The 21,341-nt window shown below is 41.5% G+C and overlaps 1 protein-coding gene across 9 annotated transcripts in view; it reads right to left on the bottom strand.

Moving 5' to 3' along the window:
- Positions 1-21,341, bottom strand: part of LOC123757285 (high affinity cAMP-specific and IBMX-insensitive 3',5'-cyclic phosphodiesterase 8B) — a 787,483-nt gene that overhangs the window by 514,613 nt on the left and 251,529 nt on the right. For 8 of the 9 annotated variants that reach the window (XR_011228393.1, XM_069323843.1, XM_069323837.1 and 5 more), the window contains one exon: positions 11,564-11,814. Coding sequence is in view for 7 of the 9 variants with exons in the window: in XM_069323843.1 (XP_069179944.1) it covers positions 11,564-11,814 (251 nt within the window). In the remaining 2 variants the exon portion in view is untranslated. Of the gene's footprint in view, positions 1-11,563; positions 11,815-21,341 lie in introns of those variants that run through there. The other variant, XM_069323845.1, reaches the window with a different exon arrangement.

Genomic DNA, 21,341 nt, shown 5'->3' with positions numbered 1-21,341 from the left:
TGCCAACAATTTTAGACTTTTTTTGCTATATTTAGAACGTGTCCCTAGAAATTCAGCTTGTTATCGATGAGGATACCAAGGAATTTACCATCAACTTTGTTACTAATTTGGATATTGTTTATTCTTAGATTAATTTCATTTGAGGATTTATTACCAATTAAAATTTAGAAAGTTTTGTCAATGTTAAGGGTGAGTTTGTTAGCAGTTAGCCAAAGATGAACTTTCTTTAGTTCAGCATTCACTGTGACATTTAGAGCAAGAGGGTCAGGACTGGAGAAAATGAAGGTTGTGTCATCAGAAAATAAGATTGGTTTGAGGTGTTGTGAGGCATTTGGAAGGTCATTAATGTAGATGAGAAAGAGGAGAGGGCTAAGTATGCTGCCCTGTGGAACACCAATATTTATGGGTAGGGTGGGAGAAATGGAATTATTCACAGAAACATACTGGAGCCTGTCAGTAAGGTAAGATTGAAGGTATTGCAGGGAGAATCTCTGACTCCATAATAATGTAATTTAAGAAGGTTTTGGTGGTTGACAGTGTCAAAAGCCTTTTGTAGATTAACAAATAACCCAACAAACCAATTAGAGGATATAAATGATTAACCCAACAAACATAACCCAACAAATATACTGTTGACAACATGAAAGATATTGTTGACAACATGAAAGATATTATGACGGGAAATGGGAACAAACCCATTATTTGTATTAGTGCAAGGGGTAATGATGTTGGACGAGTTAGGAGTGAGGAACTGATAAAAAAATTTAACAAATCCATAGAATTAGTTAGGAGTAAGGGAGGAATCACGATCATATGTTGATCGGGGTGGTTGACAGTGTCAAAAGCCTTTCGTAGGTCAACAAATAACCCAACAGTGAACTCATGTTTATCAAGAGCTGTATGTATCAAGTTAATCATACTAATCAGTACATCGTTAGAGCTTTTATTGGGTCTGAAACCATTTTGGCAAGAGCTAAGTATATTAATGTGCTTGGCCAGATAAGAGTAAAGCTGCTTGTAGATTAGCTTTTCAAATATTTTTGAAAAGTAAATGTGGATAACATCACTTGACACGGAGCTGAGCACATGAATAAATAACACCACTACCTACACACAGGGTTCTAAAATCTTTATTTATTCAACTTCCTGTCTCTAAATCATACAAAAACGGGAAGCACCACTATAAAAACATATAATACTGCACTTATTGTATTGTTGGTGACCATCCCAAGACGCACTAGTGACTGGTCCTTCTCTCACTGCCTCTCCCCACCAAGTGAACGAGAGGGCTTGCACATCGCAAGCAAGGCAAAGACTCAGCCTAAATTGTTGCATAGCCACATTAGGAGAAAAACAACAGTACAGGTTATGAGATTAAGGATAGGGGCGGAAGGATTCACTACAAATGACCAGGAAGTGTGTGAGGAATTGAATAAGAAATTCCAGGAGGTCTTCACCTTAGAGCAAGGAGAAATTCCAGAGGTAAGTGAGGGAATAGCTAACCAGGAACCACTGGAAGAGTTTGAGATTACCAGTGGGGAAGTAAGGAAGTGTTTACTAGAGTTGGACGTGACGAAGGCTATAGGCCCAGATGGAATCTCCCCTTGAGTTCTAAAGGAAGGAGCAAGAGAACTGAGCCTACCACTCTCCATAGTGTATAACAAATCACTGGCAACAGGGGAACTGCCAGATATTTGGAAAGCAGCTAACGTAGTCCCGATATACAAGAAAGGGGATAGACAGGAGGCACTGACCTACAGGCCAGTGTCCCTAACCTGCATACCATGCAAGCTGATGGAGAAGATTGTGCGAAAAAAACTAGTGGAGCATCTGGAGCGAAGGAACTTTGTAACACAGCATCAACATGGGTTCAGGGATGGCAGGTCCTGCCTCACAGGGTTACTTGAATTCTACGACCAGGCAACAAAAATAAGGCAAGAAAGAGAAGGGTGGGCAGACTGCATATTTTTGGATTGTCAGAAAGCCTTTGATACAGTGCCACACAAGAGGCTAGTGCGAAAGTTGGAGATGCAGGCTGGAGTGAGAGGGAAGGTACTCTGGTGGATAGAGGAGTACCTAAGCAACAGGAGACAACGAGTCTGTTTGAGGGGTGAGGTCTCAGATTGGCGAGACGTCACAAGTGGAGTCCCGCAGGGGTCAGTCCTTGGACCTATACTGTTTCTGGTATATGTAAATGATCTCCCAGAGGGTATAGATTCGTTCCTCTCAATGTTTGCCGACGATGCAAAAATTATGAGGAGGATTGAAACAGAGGATGATAGTAGGAGGCTACAAGATGACCTGGATAGACTGAGTGAATGGTCCAACAAATGGCTGTTGAAGTTCAACCCGAGTAAATGCAAAGTAATGAAACTAGGCAGTGGAAACAGGAGGCCAGGCACAGGATACAGAATAGGAGATGAAGTACTTAATGAAACAGACAGAGAGAAAGATCTAGGAGTTGATATCACACCAAACCTGTCTCCTGAAGCCCACATAAAGAGAATAACGTCTGCGGCATATGCGAGGCTGGCTAACATCAGATTTTTAGTTTAGTTCATTTATTATGCACCCCATACCCATCTTGTGGGCGGTAGTGGAAAGGGTTACAGAGGCACATAATGGGCTCAGGGACTGAACCCCACAATTCATTTAGCTAAGCAAGTTACAATCTTGATGAGCTAGTTACAAAATTCAATAAAAGTCGTCTCATCAACAATTAATGGGTTCGAGATCGACCTCAAGTACAGGTTCTAAATTAAGCAACTGACATATGTGGAGAGCTAGTGTCACAATTTATATGTTTGTCCTGTAACCCGCCCCCCATCCAGTGGGCAGCGGTGGATAGGTTTATTCCATGTATTTATCCATGTATTTAAAGCAATTCTAAAGTTAGAAAGTGTAGCATAGGCTCCTCGCACGATGTTCCTTATGTGGTCCTTAGATAATAGTTTTTTGTATAGAACCACCCCTAGATCTCTTTCTTTATCAGAATTCTTTAAAGATTTCTCACACAATTTATAGGTTTTGTGGGGTCTATGTTCTCCTATTCCACATCCCATAACATGGCATTTATTCACATTAAATTCCATTTGCCAAGTGGTGCTCCATATACTTATTTTGTCCACCGGATTCAGGAAGGTACTTACGAAGGTTTTTCCTCTTAGCTAAGAACGAATTCCGTCTTAGCGCCTTCGTGGCGGCTAGGTCCGTATTCAATTAGCTACCCTAAGTGGAAAAACCTTCGCAAGTTCATTCCGGGATTTAAGTGTGGTTTCGACCACTCGTAGCTTTACGTAAACTGGATATAAGTCATTTTTTCTCTACTACATAACACTGGGATCGATTTATGATATTGGAAGTTAGTTAGTTTAGTTCATTTATTATGCACCCCATACCCATCTTGTGGGCGGTAGTGGAAAGGGTTACAGAGGCACATAATGGGCTCAGGGACTGAACCCCACAATTCATTTAGCTAAGCAAGTTACAATCTTGATGAGCTAGTTACAAAATTCAATATAAGTCGTCACATCAACAATGGGTTCGAGATCGACCTCAAGTACAGGTTCTAAATTAAGCAACTGACATATGTGGAGAGCTAGTGTCAAAATTTATTTGTTTGTCCTGCACACCGCCCCCCATCCAGTGGGCAGCGGTGGGTAGGTTACAATCACTTAGTTACTACCTACAGTTAGCAAACTGGGGATATTTGGCCAAAATTTCTGGTAGCAGATCATTTTGAATGAAATATTGACACATCGCTGGAACATTGGTTATAGAATTGTCTCTAAATTCACGTATCTTTTCGCACTCCATCACATAGTGACGGAGGGTGTGCGAATAATTTTGTTGACACAGTTTACATTTGGTCAGGTCTACATCAGCAGATAATGAGAATTTCCAGAGATACTTGTAACCGAGTCTAAGCCGAGCAGTAGTAACATCTAGAAGTCTGCTGATTTTATTGGATGATCCATAGATGTGTGGCTCCTCTTGCATGATAGTATGATGATAGATGGAATTACTGGTGTCAATTTCACTTTGCCTCAGATCTACAAGATCTTGTTGAAGTTCTCGGTGTACAGCTGCTCTCAGATTGCTCATTGACAATCCAAGGTTACACTCAACGGCTCCTTTAAAGGCAGATTCTTTGGCTAACTTATCAGCTCTATCATGCATTCGGAGGCCAACATGAGATGGAGACCACATGAAATGGACTCTGTTACCATCCTTAATAATTTTGTTGTATTTGTGTCTAGCTTCGGACACGAGCATGTTACAGTTATGTCTTAAAGAGTTGAGAGCATTTAAGGATGATAAGGAGTCACTTACAATTAATGTATCAAGTTTTGAGACTTGTACACATTTCAGTGCAAGGATCAAGGCAAATAGTTCAGTCTGAAGGGTAGAGGCCCAGTTGTTTATACGGACTCCCCACTCAAAGTATAGGCCATCGCCCATTGTCAGGACAACTGCACTTCCAGCTGCACCCGTGGTGCGGTGTAGGGAACCATCAGTGTATATAATTTGAGAGAGAGAATGCTCTGTGGACAGAGCATCAATATGGCTTAAGGCGTTGAGCTTTACCTCAAGACGAAGCTTGGGCTGATCTCTAATTTGCTTCTTGGGTGGAAAGGGAGGGATTAAAACTGGAAAGGGTGTAACCTCCCACGGTGCAGGAAAGTGCCGTTGTTGTTTCTCTTGGTACAAATCATGAACCTGATACATTCTGAGTTGAGTTCCAGTTAACATCAGAACGGCGTTCAGGAACCTGTGTTAGGAATCATTCAGAATCTTGTACACCACATATGTAAGACCAATCCTGGAGTATGCGGCCCCAGCATGGAGCCCGTACCTTGTCAAGCACAAGACGAAGCTGGAAAAAGTCCAAAGGTATGCTACTAGACTAGTCCCAGAACTAAGAGGCATGAGTTATGAGGAAAGGCTGCGGGAAATGCACCTTACGACACTGGAAGACAGAAGAGTAAGGGGGGACATGATCACAACCTACAAAATCCTCAGGGGAATCGACCGGGTAAACAAGGATGAACTATTCAACACTGGTGGGACGCGAACAAGGGGACACAGGTGGAAGCTGAGTACCCAAATGAGCCACAGAGACGTTAGAAAGAACTTTTTCAGTGTCAGAGTAGTTAGTAAATGGAATGCATTAGGAAGTGATGTGGTGGAGGCTGACTCCATACACAGTTTCAAATGTAGATATGATAGAGCCCAATAGGCTCAGGAATCTGTACACCAGTTGACTGACGGTTGAGAGGCGGGACCAAAGAGCCAGAGCTCAACCCCCGCAAGCACAATTAGGTGAGTACATGTCTCTGCCTGCCCGGTTCTAATAATGTGTCATCTCTATACATGTCACACATATTTCCCAATAGTTCATTTATATGTCTTATAATGTTCCAGGCTGTTTTTCTACATTTAACACTTGTTTCTCTATATTTTCTTGCTTTGAATCTGCTTTTTAACTGTTTATCACTTTTGTTTACATTGGTTTTAGGAGATGACATTTTTCTGTTAAGATGATGCTCTGTGCATCTGCAGGGGTAAGAGTTCCAGACTGTTTTTCAACATTTAACACTGCTATTTCTCTTTTTTTTTTTTTAGATATATACAAGAGTTGTTACATTCTTGTACAGCCACTAATACGAGTAGCATTTCGGGCAGGTCCCTGGAATATGACCCCCACTGCGAAGAATCGTTTTTACAACCAAGAACCCATTTTACTGTTGAGTTAAACAGAGGCTACAGTTAAGGATTTGTGCCCAGTAAATCCTCCCCGGCCAGGATACAAACCCATGACAAAGTGCTCGCGGAACGCCAGGCGAGTATACGTGTCTTACCACTGCACCACGATACTGGAGCCTGTCAGTAAGGTTCATTGACGAGATTGAGGAGACCCTACACAAAGGTCTCTCTCTTACCTCATGACACCAGCATGTTTACTCTCATCATGCAATCTAGCAGTGCAATCTTTTCTTCAAAAAACTCTCAGCCTTTATAACACCCACTGTCCTATGCTTACGAAACAAGTCACAACCAAAAGGCTTAACAATCCTTGGCTTACAAAGGGAATACTTAAATCCATTAATAAAAAAAATGACCTTGAGAAGAAGTATAGGTTAGGAACCATCTCCAAAGAATTCTCAAAGACTTACTCGTTACTGCTATCTAAAATAATTAGACGAGTAAAAACCAAATAAGCAGTCTCCGTGGTGTAGTGGTAAGACACTCGCCTGGCGTTCCGCGAGCGCTATGTCATGGGTTCGTATCCTGGCCGGGGAGGATTTACTGGGCACAATTCCTTAACTGTAGCCTCTGTTTAACGCAACAGTAAAATGTGTACTTGGATGAAAAAACGATTCTTCGCGGCAGGGGATCGTATTCCAGGGACCTGCCCGAAACGCTACGCGTACTAGTGGCTGTACAAGAATGTAACAACTCTTGTATATATCTCAAAAAAAAAAAGTCCATCTTGGCTAACTGCCAATAAACTCACCCTTAACATTGACAAACCTTTCTATATTCTGTTTGGCAATAAATCCTCTAATCAAATAAATCTCAGAATAAACAATACCCAAATTTGTAACAAAATAGATGGCAAATTCCTTGGCATTCTCATTGACCACAAGCTGAATTTCCAGGGATATATTCTAAATATATCAAAAAAAGTTTCAAAAACTGTTGACATTCTTTCTAAGATCAGATATTATGTACCCCGCCCTGCCCTGGTGACTCTCTATTACTCCCTTATCTATCCATATCTCAACTATGGTATTTGTGCTTGGGGTTCTACTACCCAAAATCATTTATGTCCTCTAATTACTCAACACAAAGCTGCTATTAGGACAATATCCAACTCTGGGCCCAGACATCACTTGGTACCCCTACTCAAATCTCTGAATATGTTAGATATGAAGTCACTGCACCTTCTCTCATGTGTATTATACATATATAAAACGCTGAACTGTAATCGCCAATCCTGACCACAAAAGCTTCAGTGAAGGTTGTAACAGAACCCATGAGCACCACACTAGAAACAAATACAGTTTTGATATTCCAAGAGTACGACTTAATAAAACTAGAAATGCTCTACAAATCAAGGGACCCAGAATGTGGAATGACCTTCCCAATCATGTTAAAGACTGTACCTCTCTCAACCAGTTTAAGATAAAAATGAAGCACTACCTAATAAATTCTCTGTAACCTACCTTACCCCTCTATTGTCAACCCATGTCTGTTTTTTTAAACAACGCTGTTTGTCGACCTAATTGTATTTGTGCTCCTTTTTCAGCCATGTTCCCCCCTTTTTTATTTTTATTTTTATTTGTTCCCAAGACATTTTATACTTTATACTCGATAAGTATTAAGTTTTAGTCATTAATGTTTTTCCTGCCCGAAACGCTTTGCGTAATAGTGGCTTTAGGCATTGTATGTACTAGCTCCATCTATAAATCTATCAAATTTTGTAAAATTTCTTGTATGTACCTTACCTGAATAAACATTTATTTATTTATTTATTTATTATTTATTATTTATCATCGGTCGTATCCACATCTGAGGGCAGTGTGTAGTCATGATCCATGTCAGCGTCGTTAATATATTGACGACGCCGTCAATATATAAATATCATAATAATGTTCATATCTCGGTCTTTCTCGATGCATATAAGATTTTAGGCTTTATTAGCGTATTTTTGTTAATTATACAATATATCAGCAAGTGCGTAGGTGTCTGCACTCCAAGCCCATCAAGCTACTAAACACCACTATAAAAATGTATGTATCTTGACTTGTGCTATAAATATGTCTATTGTAATGTATTTAAAATAAAGCTTATATTTCTATTTTTCTTAAGGCATATAAAACATTTGTGTTTATTAACGAATTTACGTGAAATAAACTTTGTTCTGAGAGGGAGTTGCTCTGTTGTTCAGTCTGTATGGGGTCGGAGCTCCGTAATTTTTAAAATACATGTATCTTCATTAGAACTTTAAATATGTCTATGGTAAAGTGTTTAAAGTGAAGCTTATATGTCTGCCTTTCTTGAGACATATAAAAACATTTGTGTTTATTAACGAATTCACATGAAATAAATATTGTTCTGAGAGAGTGTTGCTCGGTCGATTGATCTGTCTGGGTTCGGAGATCTACGATTATAAAAATACACGTATCTTCACTTTAAATTTAAATATGCTCATGGTAAGGTATTTAGAATGAAGCTTTAATTTCTATCTTTCTTGTGACATATAGAACTCTTACGTTTATTAAGGAATCTGCGTGAAATAGGTATTGTTCTGAGATGAATGCTGCGGGATTTCGAGCTCGACGAATGATGAAAACTGCCACTTTTATAAAACTACAAATATCTTCGGTTTTAAAATATTTGTCTGGTAGAGGTTTTACATATAGATCGCGTTTGTCTGTCTGTCTTCTGACTACTAAATAATTTTGGTTTAATAAGTTATCAAGTTGTTTTCAACAATATTCTTTCGGTGTTCGTCTATTCTAACATGGGTGACCATTTTGAAAACGCAATAAATGGGTTTACCCATCCCATAGTTGGGTCAGTTTCCATTATGGTTCAGAACTTTGACCAGACCACACATTAGAAGGTGAAGGGACAACGACGTTTCAGTCCGTCCTGAACCATTCTCAAGTCGATTGACAATCGACTTGAGAATGATCCAGGACGGACCGAAACGTCGTCGCCCCTTCACCTTCTAGTGTGTGGTCTGGTCAACATTCCTCAAGTTATCTGAGAATGCAGCTATGTTAGTACTGTATTGGGAAATCTATAGATGGCTCCAATAGTCAAGGAGGATTTAAGGGATTTATCTGAAAATTGCACAAAAGTATATTCAGTAGTCATCTCTATCACTAATGACACTGTTGCAGATGAAGGTACAATGGGGCCTCGACTTACGATGCTAATCCATTCCCAGAAACGGATCGTAAGTCGAAATATTGTAAGTCAAAGCGATTTTTCCCATAAGAAATAAGAGAATTGAATTAATCCGTTCCTCACCCTCCAAAATATTAACATACAAATACATTTTATACTGAATACAATGTTTTTTCTAATTACAATACAGTACCAAAGTTTCTCTTACCTTTATGGAGGGCTCTTGATGGCGTATGGAAGATGGTGATGAGGGGGGAGGAGGAGAGTTGTTACTGTTTGGAAGGGGAGTCCCCTTCCCCAAACATCAAGGCAGTGATATTATCTCTGGGGTACTCTGTCTCCTACGTTTTGCCTGGATACCACTAGGACCTGGTTGTGGTTCAGTGCATGTTTGTCTCGCTACAAATTTGACAAGAGACATTTGTTTTTCCCTTCGTTTTAACATTTGTCTGTAATGATGTATCACAGTGTCATTGAATAGGTTAAGGCAACGACCAACTGCAGCTTGATTTGGACGAGTCGTTTCAGCAAAGGTTTGCAATTCTTCCCATGCTGCACACATTTTCTTAATTGTTGAGGAAGAGACATTCTGTACTTTTGTTTCTGCTCTATGGTTATCCTTACATGGGTTTTCATATGTTGAGCCTTACCACTGACTTTCCTGGGACTCATGGTGCGATATATAATAATTACTTTAATGTTCAAAATGCAAAAAATCACCACAAAAGCGGAATTTCTTATAGGCGCGATCGTCACTAAGCAGGCAGCTGTAGTAAACTGAGGCAGGTCGGCCGCGTGACCGGGAACCACATGCTCAGTCGACCAGAACGTGTACCAACAAATATCGGAAGTCGACGACACCATCGGATGTCGAGTCGCATTTTTCGATGAAATTTACATCGTAACTCGAAATTATCGTAAGTAGGGGCAATCGTATGTCGAGGTGCCACTGTATCTTGGTAGTATATAGCTGTGCTGCCACCTTTTTTGTTAGGGCTACAGTTGTGAATGACTCTATAACCAGCTAAGTTGAAAAGCTGGGTGTGGTCTGTACTTAGCCAGGTTTCTGTTAAAATAATGAACGATAGAGCATTGAGAGCAGTGCATTTATATCATCATAATGCTTACCAAGTGATCTGACATTTTGGTTGAAAACTCTTAAGCAAGTGGTATTTCAGAGTTTTTTTTAGCCTGCTGTGCTGTGTAATACCTGCAGTGGTGATGATCAGTGTGTTGGTTATTGTATATTTGAGAAAGTAGATTTTGTTCACCTATTTTGTTTGTACCTATTTGATATTCCAAGAGTGCAACTTAAACAAACTAGAAATGCTCTACAAATCAAGGGACCCAGAATGTGGAATGACCTTCCCAATCATGTTAAAGACTGTACCTCTCTCAACCAGTTTAAGAATAAAACTAAGCACTACCTAATTAACTCCATGTAACCTACTTTACCCCCTAAATGTCAATTCATGTCTTGCTATTTTAAACAATGCTGTTTGTTGACCAACTTGTACAATTGCTGATTTCTGCCATGTCCCCACCCCCCAATTATTTCTATTATTTTTTTTTAACAATTTATACTTTAATCTCATTTACTATTAAGTTTTAGTCTAAGTGTCTTTACCCCCCCCCCCCCCCCGCCCACACTTTGCCCGAAACGCTATGCGTATTAGTGGCTTTAGGAATTACTAACTCTATCTATAAATCGAACATTATGTTTTTAACTCTTCATCAATGTATGTACTGAATAAATCTGAATAAAAATTTGAATTTGAAAATAAATGCCAGATTAGTTGGGTTGTGACAGCCATATAATTAGACAATCCTGGCCCAAGGGCCACACAGGTGAAAAAGTCTTAGAACAGGTTACAGGTGTCTTCTTGAGGTTATCTTTAAAGGATTTCGGGGCTTAGCGTCCCTGCGGCCTGGTCCTAGACCAGGCCTCCTTTCTGATATATATCCCAAGGAAGCAGCCCATGGCAGCTGTCTAACTCCCAGGTACCTATTTACTGATAGGTGATCAGGGTGAAAGGGAACTCTGCCCATATGTTTCTGCTTCCGCCGGGGATTGAACCCAGATCCTTAGGACTACGAATCCCAAGTGCTGTCCATTCAGCCGTCAGGGCCCCTATACAACATACAGCAATCAGGCCTCAGGTATACAAGAGATAACTTCAGATTCCTTCTTGACATGTTCATTTATAATGAATCATAAATTCCTAACTATACACTAGTAGCACCAAACGTGTCACTGTCACTCATGTCACACCAGCACCTCACATCTATTCATATTACTACAATATAATGTGTATGGATGTAAGGTGCTGGAGTGACACGAGTAATTGTCACGCATGTGGTGTTAGGAACACAGTTAGGAATATATAATTCTTTATAAATGAACATGTAATTAAATGATCTGAAGTTATTTCTTGTATACCCGTAACCTGTTTCGAGAGTTTTTCACCCGTGCCCCAGCCTTGCGCCAGGATTGTCTGATGATCAATGGATATCACAACCCAGCTACAATATTCATAAACCCATTAACTTGTAATATTGTTCCACCAATTGAATAATTTACAAATCAATATTATACTTATGATGGGCAATATAAGAAAAAAGAAAAAATATTCAAACTTACTTTCTTTTGACAACACCGACAAGGACTGAATACTGGCTGTGGTCCGAGGCCCGTATGGAGCTACACACACTCTCCGCACTCAGGTACTTGGAAGATCTTGCATCTATGACGATGAGGTCATGTGTGTGATCAAGGAAGGCCTTGAGGGCATCCTCTGTGGTGCGTCTAATGGCCACATCATATCCTTGCCTTTTGCAGGCGCCCCACCATGCCTCGCTCACACTGTCCTCACGACCAAACACCAGCAGCACCTACCAATGGATCATAAACATTATTTTATTTTGATTTATTTACTAGCTGTACCCGGCCACGCGTTGCTGTGGCTCAGCAACGCATGTACGTTGCTGGAACACAGCAACCCTTCCCTGTCCCCCCAGTCCACCCCACTATTCCCCCCTCCCCCGTCCTCTCATCCTCCCATCCATTCCCAACTCTCCCACCCCCTCATCTTCTCAACCATTCCCCACTCCCCCGTCCCCCTCGTCCACCTTATCATTCCCCCTCCTCTTTCCCCTCTTCCACTCTACCATCTCCCGCGTCCCCTCATTCCCACCATCCCCAACTCCCCTGTTCCCTTGTCCTCTCCACCATTTCCGACTATCTCTTCCGATGCATTCCCAAATGATCTGATATTCATATCAGAAAATTAGAAACATCAAATGATCTAATGTTCCCATCACTGAAAAGTAAGAAGAACAGTTAAAAAATGAAATGAAAAAAATAAAAATAAAAAACTATACTCGCAAAATGAATAGTATGGTAAACAACACAACTCAATTCCAAGGCAATGCCACAAAAAATAATTAAATCAAAATGAAAATAAATCAAAATCTATGAAAATTCAATTTATCAATGCAATCAGAAACATTGAAATGGAATCGTAACATATTTAGTATAGTGTGTGTGTTGCTCTTACATGCAACAAATGGTGCTGTTTAAAAAAAAAAAGTGTTTGCCTGTCACAGGTGTGGCATCTATACCTATACTCACGAAATGAACGGTATGGTAAACAACACAGTTCAATTCCAAGGCAATGCCATACAAAATAATTAAATCAAAATGAAAATAAATGAAAATCAATGAAAAATCAATTTATCAATGCAATCAGAAACAGTGAAATGGAATCGTAACATATTTAGTATAGCGTGTGGTGCTAGGTTCTAGTGCCCTCTTTGTTCCAAACCAGGCTAATGGATATAGCCGGCTATGGATATTACAGGCTCGTGAAACTTATTCCAAAGTTAGCCAAATGTTTCTTGGCGGTATTTTGTTTTATTCTTGTGTGTGTCCTAAGTAAGGACCAGTGGACGAACCGACAGATGATGGCTCCTATGAACATCATGAAGAGACCCCAGGGATTAGAGACTTGCACTGTGAGTGTTGCAGTCGAAGAAGGGACCTGGAAGGTGATGGTTGATACAGGGAGTAGGAGAAATGTTTTTATGAGTGACTGTTCTCGACAGGTTGACACCCCAGCGTGATTGCTGAGCCTGGATTCAGCGTTATATGGAATGTTGGTCGACCTGACGGTGGAAGAGCGAACACACTCTTCAATGTACAAGCAGCCCTGTTGGGACTAGGTGTGGGCCTAGTAAGTGGTAATGCTGTAAGTGCAGATTTAATGACTATCGCTGTTACTCCCAATCATCAGTCTCCTGTATTCCAGGTTCCCGTCTTCCTGAAGGACTGCAAGACCAGTACAAGAAATACCTTCTGCGACCAGCCACCAGCGGTGCCACGACACAGGGAGGTGTCGATTCACCCCAGAACGAGCCTATGCAGATCCTTACCCAAGACACATGAGATAATTGTGCCCCTGATTAGCATCTCAGTGAGGTTGTTGGAAGTCACATCAGCCAGGTCATGGCCTATGATCCTCGAGTTTTCCTTGTGCCTGATTCTCCTGTTAAGGTAGTTTTGCAGACAAGACATCCTCGCCACATCAGTCCAGTGTTTATGTGCTTCCATTTGGTTTTGTACTAATTTGGTTTTCTATTTTGTAGAACCCAAACCACATTCTTTTTGGTGGGGAGGTGTTACGAACCCAAATCCACCGTCGGAACACGGAGCAGTGACATCAACGCCATCTGTGAGTCCGCTCCTGAAACCCCCACGAAATGGACGACGCCATCTAGTGGTGGCAGGAATATGCCAGCTCAACATGCTAGATTCTTGTCCTAGTAGCTCGTGAGGTAGCTAGTGCTGACCTCTGGTGAGGTGGTGCTCAGAACATCAGTGCCATCTATTGAGCTATAAGCTGTACATTTGTGTATAAGCCAGTAAGTGATGTTTCCTAGTGGTTCCCATGTAGTGTCCCAGTACTGATGACGTGTCTGCTTTCACAGAGTCAACACAGGGCTGCTGTGATGCAGGAAGAGTCAGTCTACCCAAGGCAGCCAAGGTCTCTTTACCCGTCTGCTTTGGAGAAGCAGTGAGCCGCCGCCGCCGGGCAAGAACTGTAGAATGTTCAACTGTCTGCCTGAAAAGTGCAGTGACGGGATTCGCCGTACCCGGGGTTGGCTGGTGGGAGAGACGGCCGACTGTGGTGCCGAATGAGAAGAGTAACCAGCGAGTTACACGAGGCTCCTGCCTAGGGCTCGCAACCCTAGTATTTGCTTGTGAAGTTGCCTAACAGCATGAGGCTGATTGGTACCTGCCAGCTACAGGCTGGACTGTGGTTGTGGGCCTTCACGACGAGGCACCCAGTGGAATTGTGATTTGGCTGTCCTGTGGCTAGGGTAGACTCATCGTGGATTCTTGGTACTTGCAGAGGGTAGTGCCGCGGAATAGGAAACCAGGCAAGACTGCACGGAGTGAGCTTCGCCAAGTGTTCAGCGTCTTCAGAGTGAGACGATGATGTACATTGTGTAGTGATATTTCCCGTTTATGACTTATATATCTATGGTGGTGGGAAGACTAATTATACATGGTATAAAGTGACGAACTTGTATATTTAATGTACCTCCCCTTTTTATTTTACTTGCATTACAGAGCTCACCCCTTGAAAGCCTCTACTAACTTGGGGCCGGATACCCAAACTCTAATACCATCAGAAAAGAACCCGGTTGCATCCCATTATGGCCGTAACAGATAATAAACGAGAGAGGCTTATAATAATAATGAGAGAAATTATAGCAAGAGCTGATAAAGACAGATCACGACTGTTGGTAGTCGGCGACTTCAACTTGAAATCCATAGACTGGGAGGCATATGAAGCTAGAACAGGATTTTTAGACTTTTAGATTCGTAAACCTCATCCTGGAAACATTCATGCTTCATCATGTTAAACAAGCTACGAGAATGAGGAAAGGTGATGTTCCCCTCCATGCTGGATTTGATATTTACCAGGAAACAGGAAGAGATATTTGACATTCAGTACCTCCCTCCCTTGGGTAGAGGTGACCATGTCTTTTTGGGAATAAAGTATGCAGTGCATTATAATCTGAAAGAAAATGAGGTTGAAGCAGTAAAAAAGCCTGACTTCAGGAGAGGGCATTATGAGGGAACTCAGAGATTTCCTTAAGAAATTTGACTGGAATGACTTGCTTTTAGGACATGAAGTAAATGAGAAGTATGTCAAGTTTTGTGAAATATATGAAAAAGGCACAAAAAAATTATACCAAAGCAGAGATGCAGAACTAGAAAACAGGATATGTTCAACAGAAATTGCGAGAGGGCCAGATACCAAAAAACACAAAAATGAACTCAATATGGAAGAGGTCAAACCCCCAAACATACCAGCGATACAAAGATGCGAGAAACAACTACACAGCAGTGAGGAGAAAGGCAGAAAGAAATTTTGGAAAAGGGATTTACAAATGTAAAACAGAACCAGGTCTATTCTATATATTCATAAACAACAAATTGCAGGTAAAGGATAATATCCAGAGGTTGAAAAGTGGAGATAGATTCACAGAAAATGAAAAGGAAATGAGTGAAACATTAAATAAAAAGTTCCAAAGTGTGTTTATACAAAATTAAATCTTCTGAGAACCCGACACAATAAGAATTCCAGAGAACAACATAGAGCATAGAGATGAAGTGGAAAAAATGCTCAAGAAGCTAAGTAAGAACAAAGTGGTTGGTCGAGATGGAGTTTCACTATGGGTTCTGAGAGAATGTGCACATGAGCTCAGCATTCCACTTCAACTGATTTTTCAGGCATCTTTTTTTACCTTTTTTCTGTTTACAGGAGTTGTAGCTGATGTGTGGAAAAAAGCTTACATAGTCCCAATCTACAAAGTGGCAGCAGGGAAGACCCCCTTAATTTTAGACCTGTATCATTGACAAGTGTAATAGTCAAAATATTGGAAAAATAATTAAAAGTTTACGGGTAGAACACCTGGAGAAAAACGATACAATATCAGACAGGCAGTATGGTTTTCGATCTGGAAGATCCTGTGTAACAAGTTTACTCAGTTTCTATGATCGAGCCATAGAGATTTTACAGGAAAGAGATGGTTGGGTTGACTGCATCTATCTGGACCTTGAAAAGGCTTTTGACGGAGTTCCACATGAGAGGTTGTTCTGAAAACTAGAACATATTGGAGAGGTGACAGGTAAGCTTCTAACAGGGATGAAAAATTTCCTGACTGATAAAAATGTAATGCAATGTAATTATCAAAAGAAGGCACAAAACCAGGAAGGCTATGTAGCACCACCAAATGTGCAGAGTAATCAGAGGGCGCTAAATATCACCAAGGATGCCAATACGAGAACAGAAACGCATAAGGCAAACAATATTAAAAGTATCCGATTCACCAAAAATTCTACCGAGGGGCAATTGACTGCAAGGGACGGTCGGAAAGCAAGACACACACTCGTCCTGGAAGTCAGGACATTCAACACGAATGTGCATGACCGTAAGAGGAACAATGCAATTTGGACAATAAGGAGCAGGGCGGCGCTCCATTAAGTGACCGAGAGTAAAACGTATGGCCAGTACATAACCTAGCCAGAGCCGTTTCCCACCGCCGGTTACAGTGGTAGGAGGAAGGCCCCAGAGACACGCTCCTCTTAAGAGTACCAGGTTTATTACCAGTAACAAAAGACCAACAACCCTGCCAACGGGTAAGGATGGAGAAATGAATAACTGGGTAAAAGTCGGAATAAGGAATGACTTCACGGGAGATGGGACAAGTGCGGTTAGCTTCCTTAGCAGCAACATCAGCACTCTCATTTAAAGAGACACCAACATGGCCTGGAACCCAGCAAAACTCTACAGACTTAAATTTACTGGAGATAAGGAATAGCCAATGTTGAATCTCGACGGCCACCGGGAGGACCAGATTAAAGGACCCCAAAGCCATGAGAGCACTACGAGAGTCAATTACCACCACAGAGGAAGATTGAGAACGAGAAAGCATGAGACGAAGAGCATAGACAACTACCCGTCACTGAGCTCCACCTCACCTCCTAACCGTCCATAAGCACCACCCCACCATCCCCTACCCGTCCATGACCTGCACCCCACCTTCTCCTACCCATCCACGAGCACCACCCCACCTTCCCCTACCTGTCCATGAGCACCATCCCACCTTCCCCTACCCTTACGGGCTATTCATGCCCGTGCCACCTCTTGGGTGGCTTAATCTTCATCAATCAATCAATCTTCCCCTACCCGTCTACGAAATCCTAAGTAATTTCACACAAAGCGGGTCTTTGAAGGGAAGAAAACAGTTGGCACTGCTCCTCATGAACGAGTGGAGTACACAATGGAGAAGCTCGTAGGGATAACATTGAGCTGGGTAACGGAGTACCTGAAGGACAGGAAGCAAGGAGTCACAGTTAAGAGAGGAGGTTTCAAGCCAGAGGAATTTAACAAGTGGGGACTCACAAGGCTCAGTCCTGGGGCTGCAGCTGTTTCTAATTTATGTGAATTACCTACCTGAGGTAATATCATGTATCAGACGTCACCCTATCCCCACTGGATTTTGAAGAAGCCATAAACAGTATGCCTATGCACTCTGCACCAGGCCCGGATTCTTGGAACTCCATATTCATCAAGAACTGTAAAAAACCACTATTGCAGGCCCTTCACATTCTGTGGAGACAAAGCCTAGATACTGGCGTTATCCCTGGCATACTAAAAACAACAGAGATAGCACCACTTCATAAATTAAGGAGGAAATAAGGCAGAGGCAAAAAATTACAGACCGATAGTACTAACATCACACACCATAAAAATTTGAGAGAGTGGTAAGAAGTAAGATCACAAAATACATGGAATCACACCATCTCCTTAACCCCGGACAACATGGTTTCAGAACAGGGCGCTCTTGCCTGTCGCAGTTGCTGGACCACTATTATATGGCATTAGATGCTATGGAAGACAAACAAAACACTGATGTAATTTACACAGATTTTGCAAAAGCTTTTGATAAATGTGACCATGGTGTTATTGCACATAAAATGCGTTCAAAATGAATTACCGGAAAAATAGGCAGATGGATCTACAATTTCCTGACTAACAGAACCCAATGTGTAATGGTCAACAAAATAAAATCCAGCCCATCAACCGTGAAGAGCTCAGTCCCACAGGGTACTATGCTTGCTCCAGTGCTTTTTCTCATCCTCATATCGGACATTTTTATTTTTTTTAGATATATACAAGAGTTGTTACATACTTGTATAGCCACTAATACGCGTAGCGTTTCGGGCAGGTCCCTGGAATACGATCCCCGCCGCGAAGAATCGTTTTTACAACCAAGTACACATTTTACTGTTGAGTTAAACAGAGGCTACAGTTAAGGATTTGCGCCCAGTAAATCCTCCCCGGCCAGGATACAAACCCATGACAAAGCGCTCGCGGAACGCCAGGCGAGTGTCTTACCACTACACCACGGAGACTAGACAAGAACACAACCTATAGCACTGTATCATCCTTTGCAGATGACACTAGGATCTTCATGAGAGTAGGCAACATAGAGGACACGGCAAACCTCCAATCAGATGTAGAGCAGGTCTTTCTATGGGCTACAGAAAATAATATGGTGCTTAACGAAAATAAGTTCCAGCTCATGCGCTATGGAAAAATGAAAATATATGAACGGAAACCACGTACAAAACTCAGGCAAATCATAACATAGAACGAAAAGGCAATGAAAAGGATCTGGGTGTACTTATGTCGGAAGACCTTACCTTTAAAGAACACAATAAAGTAGCCGTCACAACTGCAAGAAAAATGTCAGATTGGATAACAAGAACTTTTCACACTAGAGATGCTGTACCAATGATGATACTTTTCAAAAACGCTTGTGCTCTCTAGAGTGGAGTACTGCTGCACAATGACAGCCCCTTTCAAAGCTAGAGAAATTGCTGACCTGGAGAGCGTGCAGAGATCCTTTACTGCTAGACTCCACTCAGTAAAACATCTAAACTACTGGGACCGACTAAAGAGCCTAAAACTGTACTCCCTTGAGCGCAGGCGGGAGAGATACATAATCTATACGTGGAAAATAATTGAGGGGCTGGTCCCAAACCTGCACACAGAAATAACATCACATGAGACCAGAAGACATGGCAGGATGTGCAGAATACCCCCGTTGAAAAGTAGAGGTGCAACAGGTAGTCTGAGAGAGAACTCTATCAACATCAGAGGCCCGAGACTGTTCAACATGCTTCCACTACATATAAGGGGCATAACCGACAGACCCCTCACAGTGTTCAAGAGAGAACTGGATAAGCACCTCCAAAGGATACCTGATCAACCAGGCTGTGACTCATATGTCAGACTGTGAGCAGTCGCGTCCAACAGCCTGGTTGATCAGTCCAGCAACCAGTAGGTCTGGTCGACGACCGGGCCGCAGAGACGCTAAGCCCCGGAAGCACTTCAAGGTAAGGAGGGAGTGAGCTCAGACATGTCAATGTTTGCACATGATGCTAAGCTGATAAGGACTGTAAAAATAGAGGAGGACTGCACAAAGTTTTAGGAGGACCTTAACAAACTCTAGAAATGGTCAAATAAATGGCTACTGAAATTCAATCCAATGAAGTGTAAGGTAATGAAGATGGGAAAGGGAGAAAGGAGACTAGACAGTATCTATACTATAACGCAACTACAGGAATTGAAAGGAAAAAAGATTTGGGTGGATATACTTCCAACACTCACACCGGAGACGCACATAAACAGGATAACATTGGCAGCATATGTGACGCTGGTACATATAAGAACATCATTTACAAGACTATCAAAAGTCCTTCAAGGCAATCTACGCAACATTTGTTACACCAAAACATGGAATATGCAGTACTGACATGGAATTTCGCACTTTATGAAGCATAATTGAAGAATTACAAAGGTCTGCAATATGATTTAATTAATTGAGTACATTAACATTTTCTTTAGTTCTTATTAATTATAGGATCATAACTAAACTATTTATAGTTAATTATCATTAAGATTAAATATTTATAGTTATCATTAAAATTAAATTTGCTTATGTTTATTATTCAACTTTTTTCTTTGCTTTCATTATTACCTAGGTTGCCTAGCCTCACCATACTCCCTTACTCCACTGTACCCCTGGCTTAGCCTGTGTCTCAAAATACAAATTATTACTCTCAGTGTACCTGAGAGTACTTTTAAGCAATCTACCTCATATTTTTGTTCGTTTCGTGTTTGTCTTGTATAGTCTTTTATATATTTATATTTTTCCCCCATTTTATATCAAAATTTGTTTATTTTGTAATTGTCTTTTTTGCCTTGTTTTCCTACAACCAGCCTTCTTATGCAAACAAGTACCTGGCCCAGAACTAAACCTCTCATCCACTATCTAAGACAATCATCACTTTAATGAACAAAATTGCAGATATTTTACAGCACATGATGTAAACAATGTATTAACATAATCATAATGTCGCTGTAATTAACTTGAATGTAAGATCTCTAAGCAAACACTTTGATGATGTTAATGCCTTGATTGAAACTGTTGACAAGGTAAGGTAAGGTAATTATCAAAAGAAGGCACCAAACTGGAAAGGCTATGTAGCACCATCAAAGTGCGAAATAATCAGAGGGCGCTAAATATCACCAAGAATGCCAATACGAGAACAAAAACGCATAAGGCAAACGATATCAAAAGTATCCGATTCACCTAGAATTCTATCGAGGGACAAATGACCGCGAAGGACGGTCGGAAAGCAAGACACGCTCGTCCTGGAAGGCAGGACATTCAACAAAGATATGCACAACTGTAAGAAGGACAACCCAATTCGGACAGTAAGGAGCAGGGCGGCGCTCCATTAAGTGACCGTGGGTTAAGCGAGTATGGCCAACCCGCAGCCGTGCCAAAGCAGTTTCCCACCGCTGGTTACGGTGGTAGGAGGAAGGCCACGGGGACACACTACGTTTGAGAGTACGCAGCTTGTTGCTAACCACAGACGACCAACAACCCTGCCAACGGGTAAGGATGGAGGAATGAATAACAGGATAAAAGTCGGAATAAGGAATACCTTTACGGGAGATGGGACAAGAACGAATAGCTTCCTTAGCGGCAGCATCCGCACGCTCATTGAAAGAAACACCAATATGGCTGGGAACCCAGCAAAACTCTACTGATTTAAATTTACTAGAAATAAGAAACAGCCAATGTTGAATCTCAATGACCACCGGATGGACAGGATTAAAGGACCCTAGAGCCATGAGGGCACTATGAGAGTCAACTACAACCACAAAGGAGGAATGAGAATGAGAAAGCAAGAGACGGAGAGCATAGAGAATAGCATAAAGTTCCGCTGTAAAGACGCTAGCCTCCAAAGGGAGGCGACACATATAAGT

Source organism: Procambarus clarkii, chromosome 13 (assembly GCF_040958095.1).
Source record: "Procambarus clarkii isolate CNS0578487 chromosome 13, FALCON_Pclarkii_2.0, whole genome shotgun sequence".
Taxonomy (NCBI): domain Eukaryota; kingdom Metazoa; phylum Arthropoda; class Malacostraca; order Decapoda; family Cambaridae; genus Procambarus; species Procambarus clarkii.
This window is presented reverse-complemented; position numbering and strand designations above follow the sequence as displayed.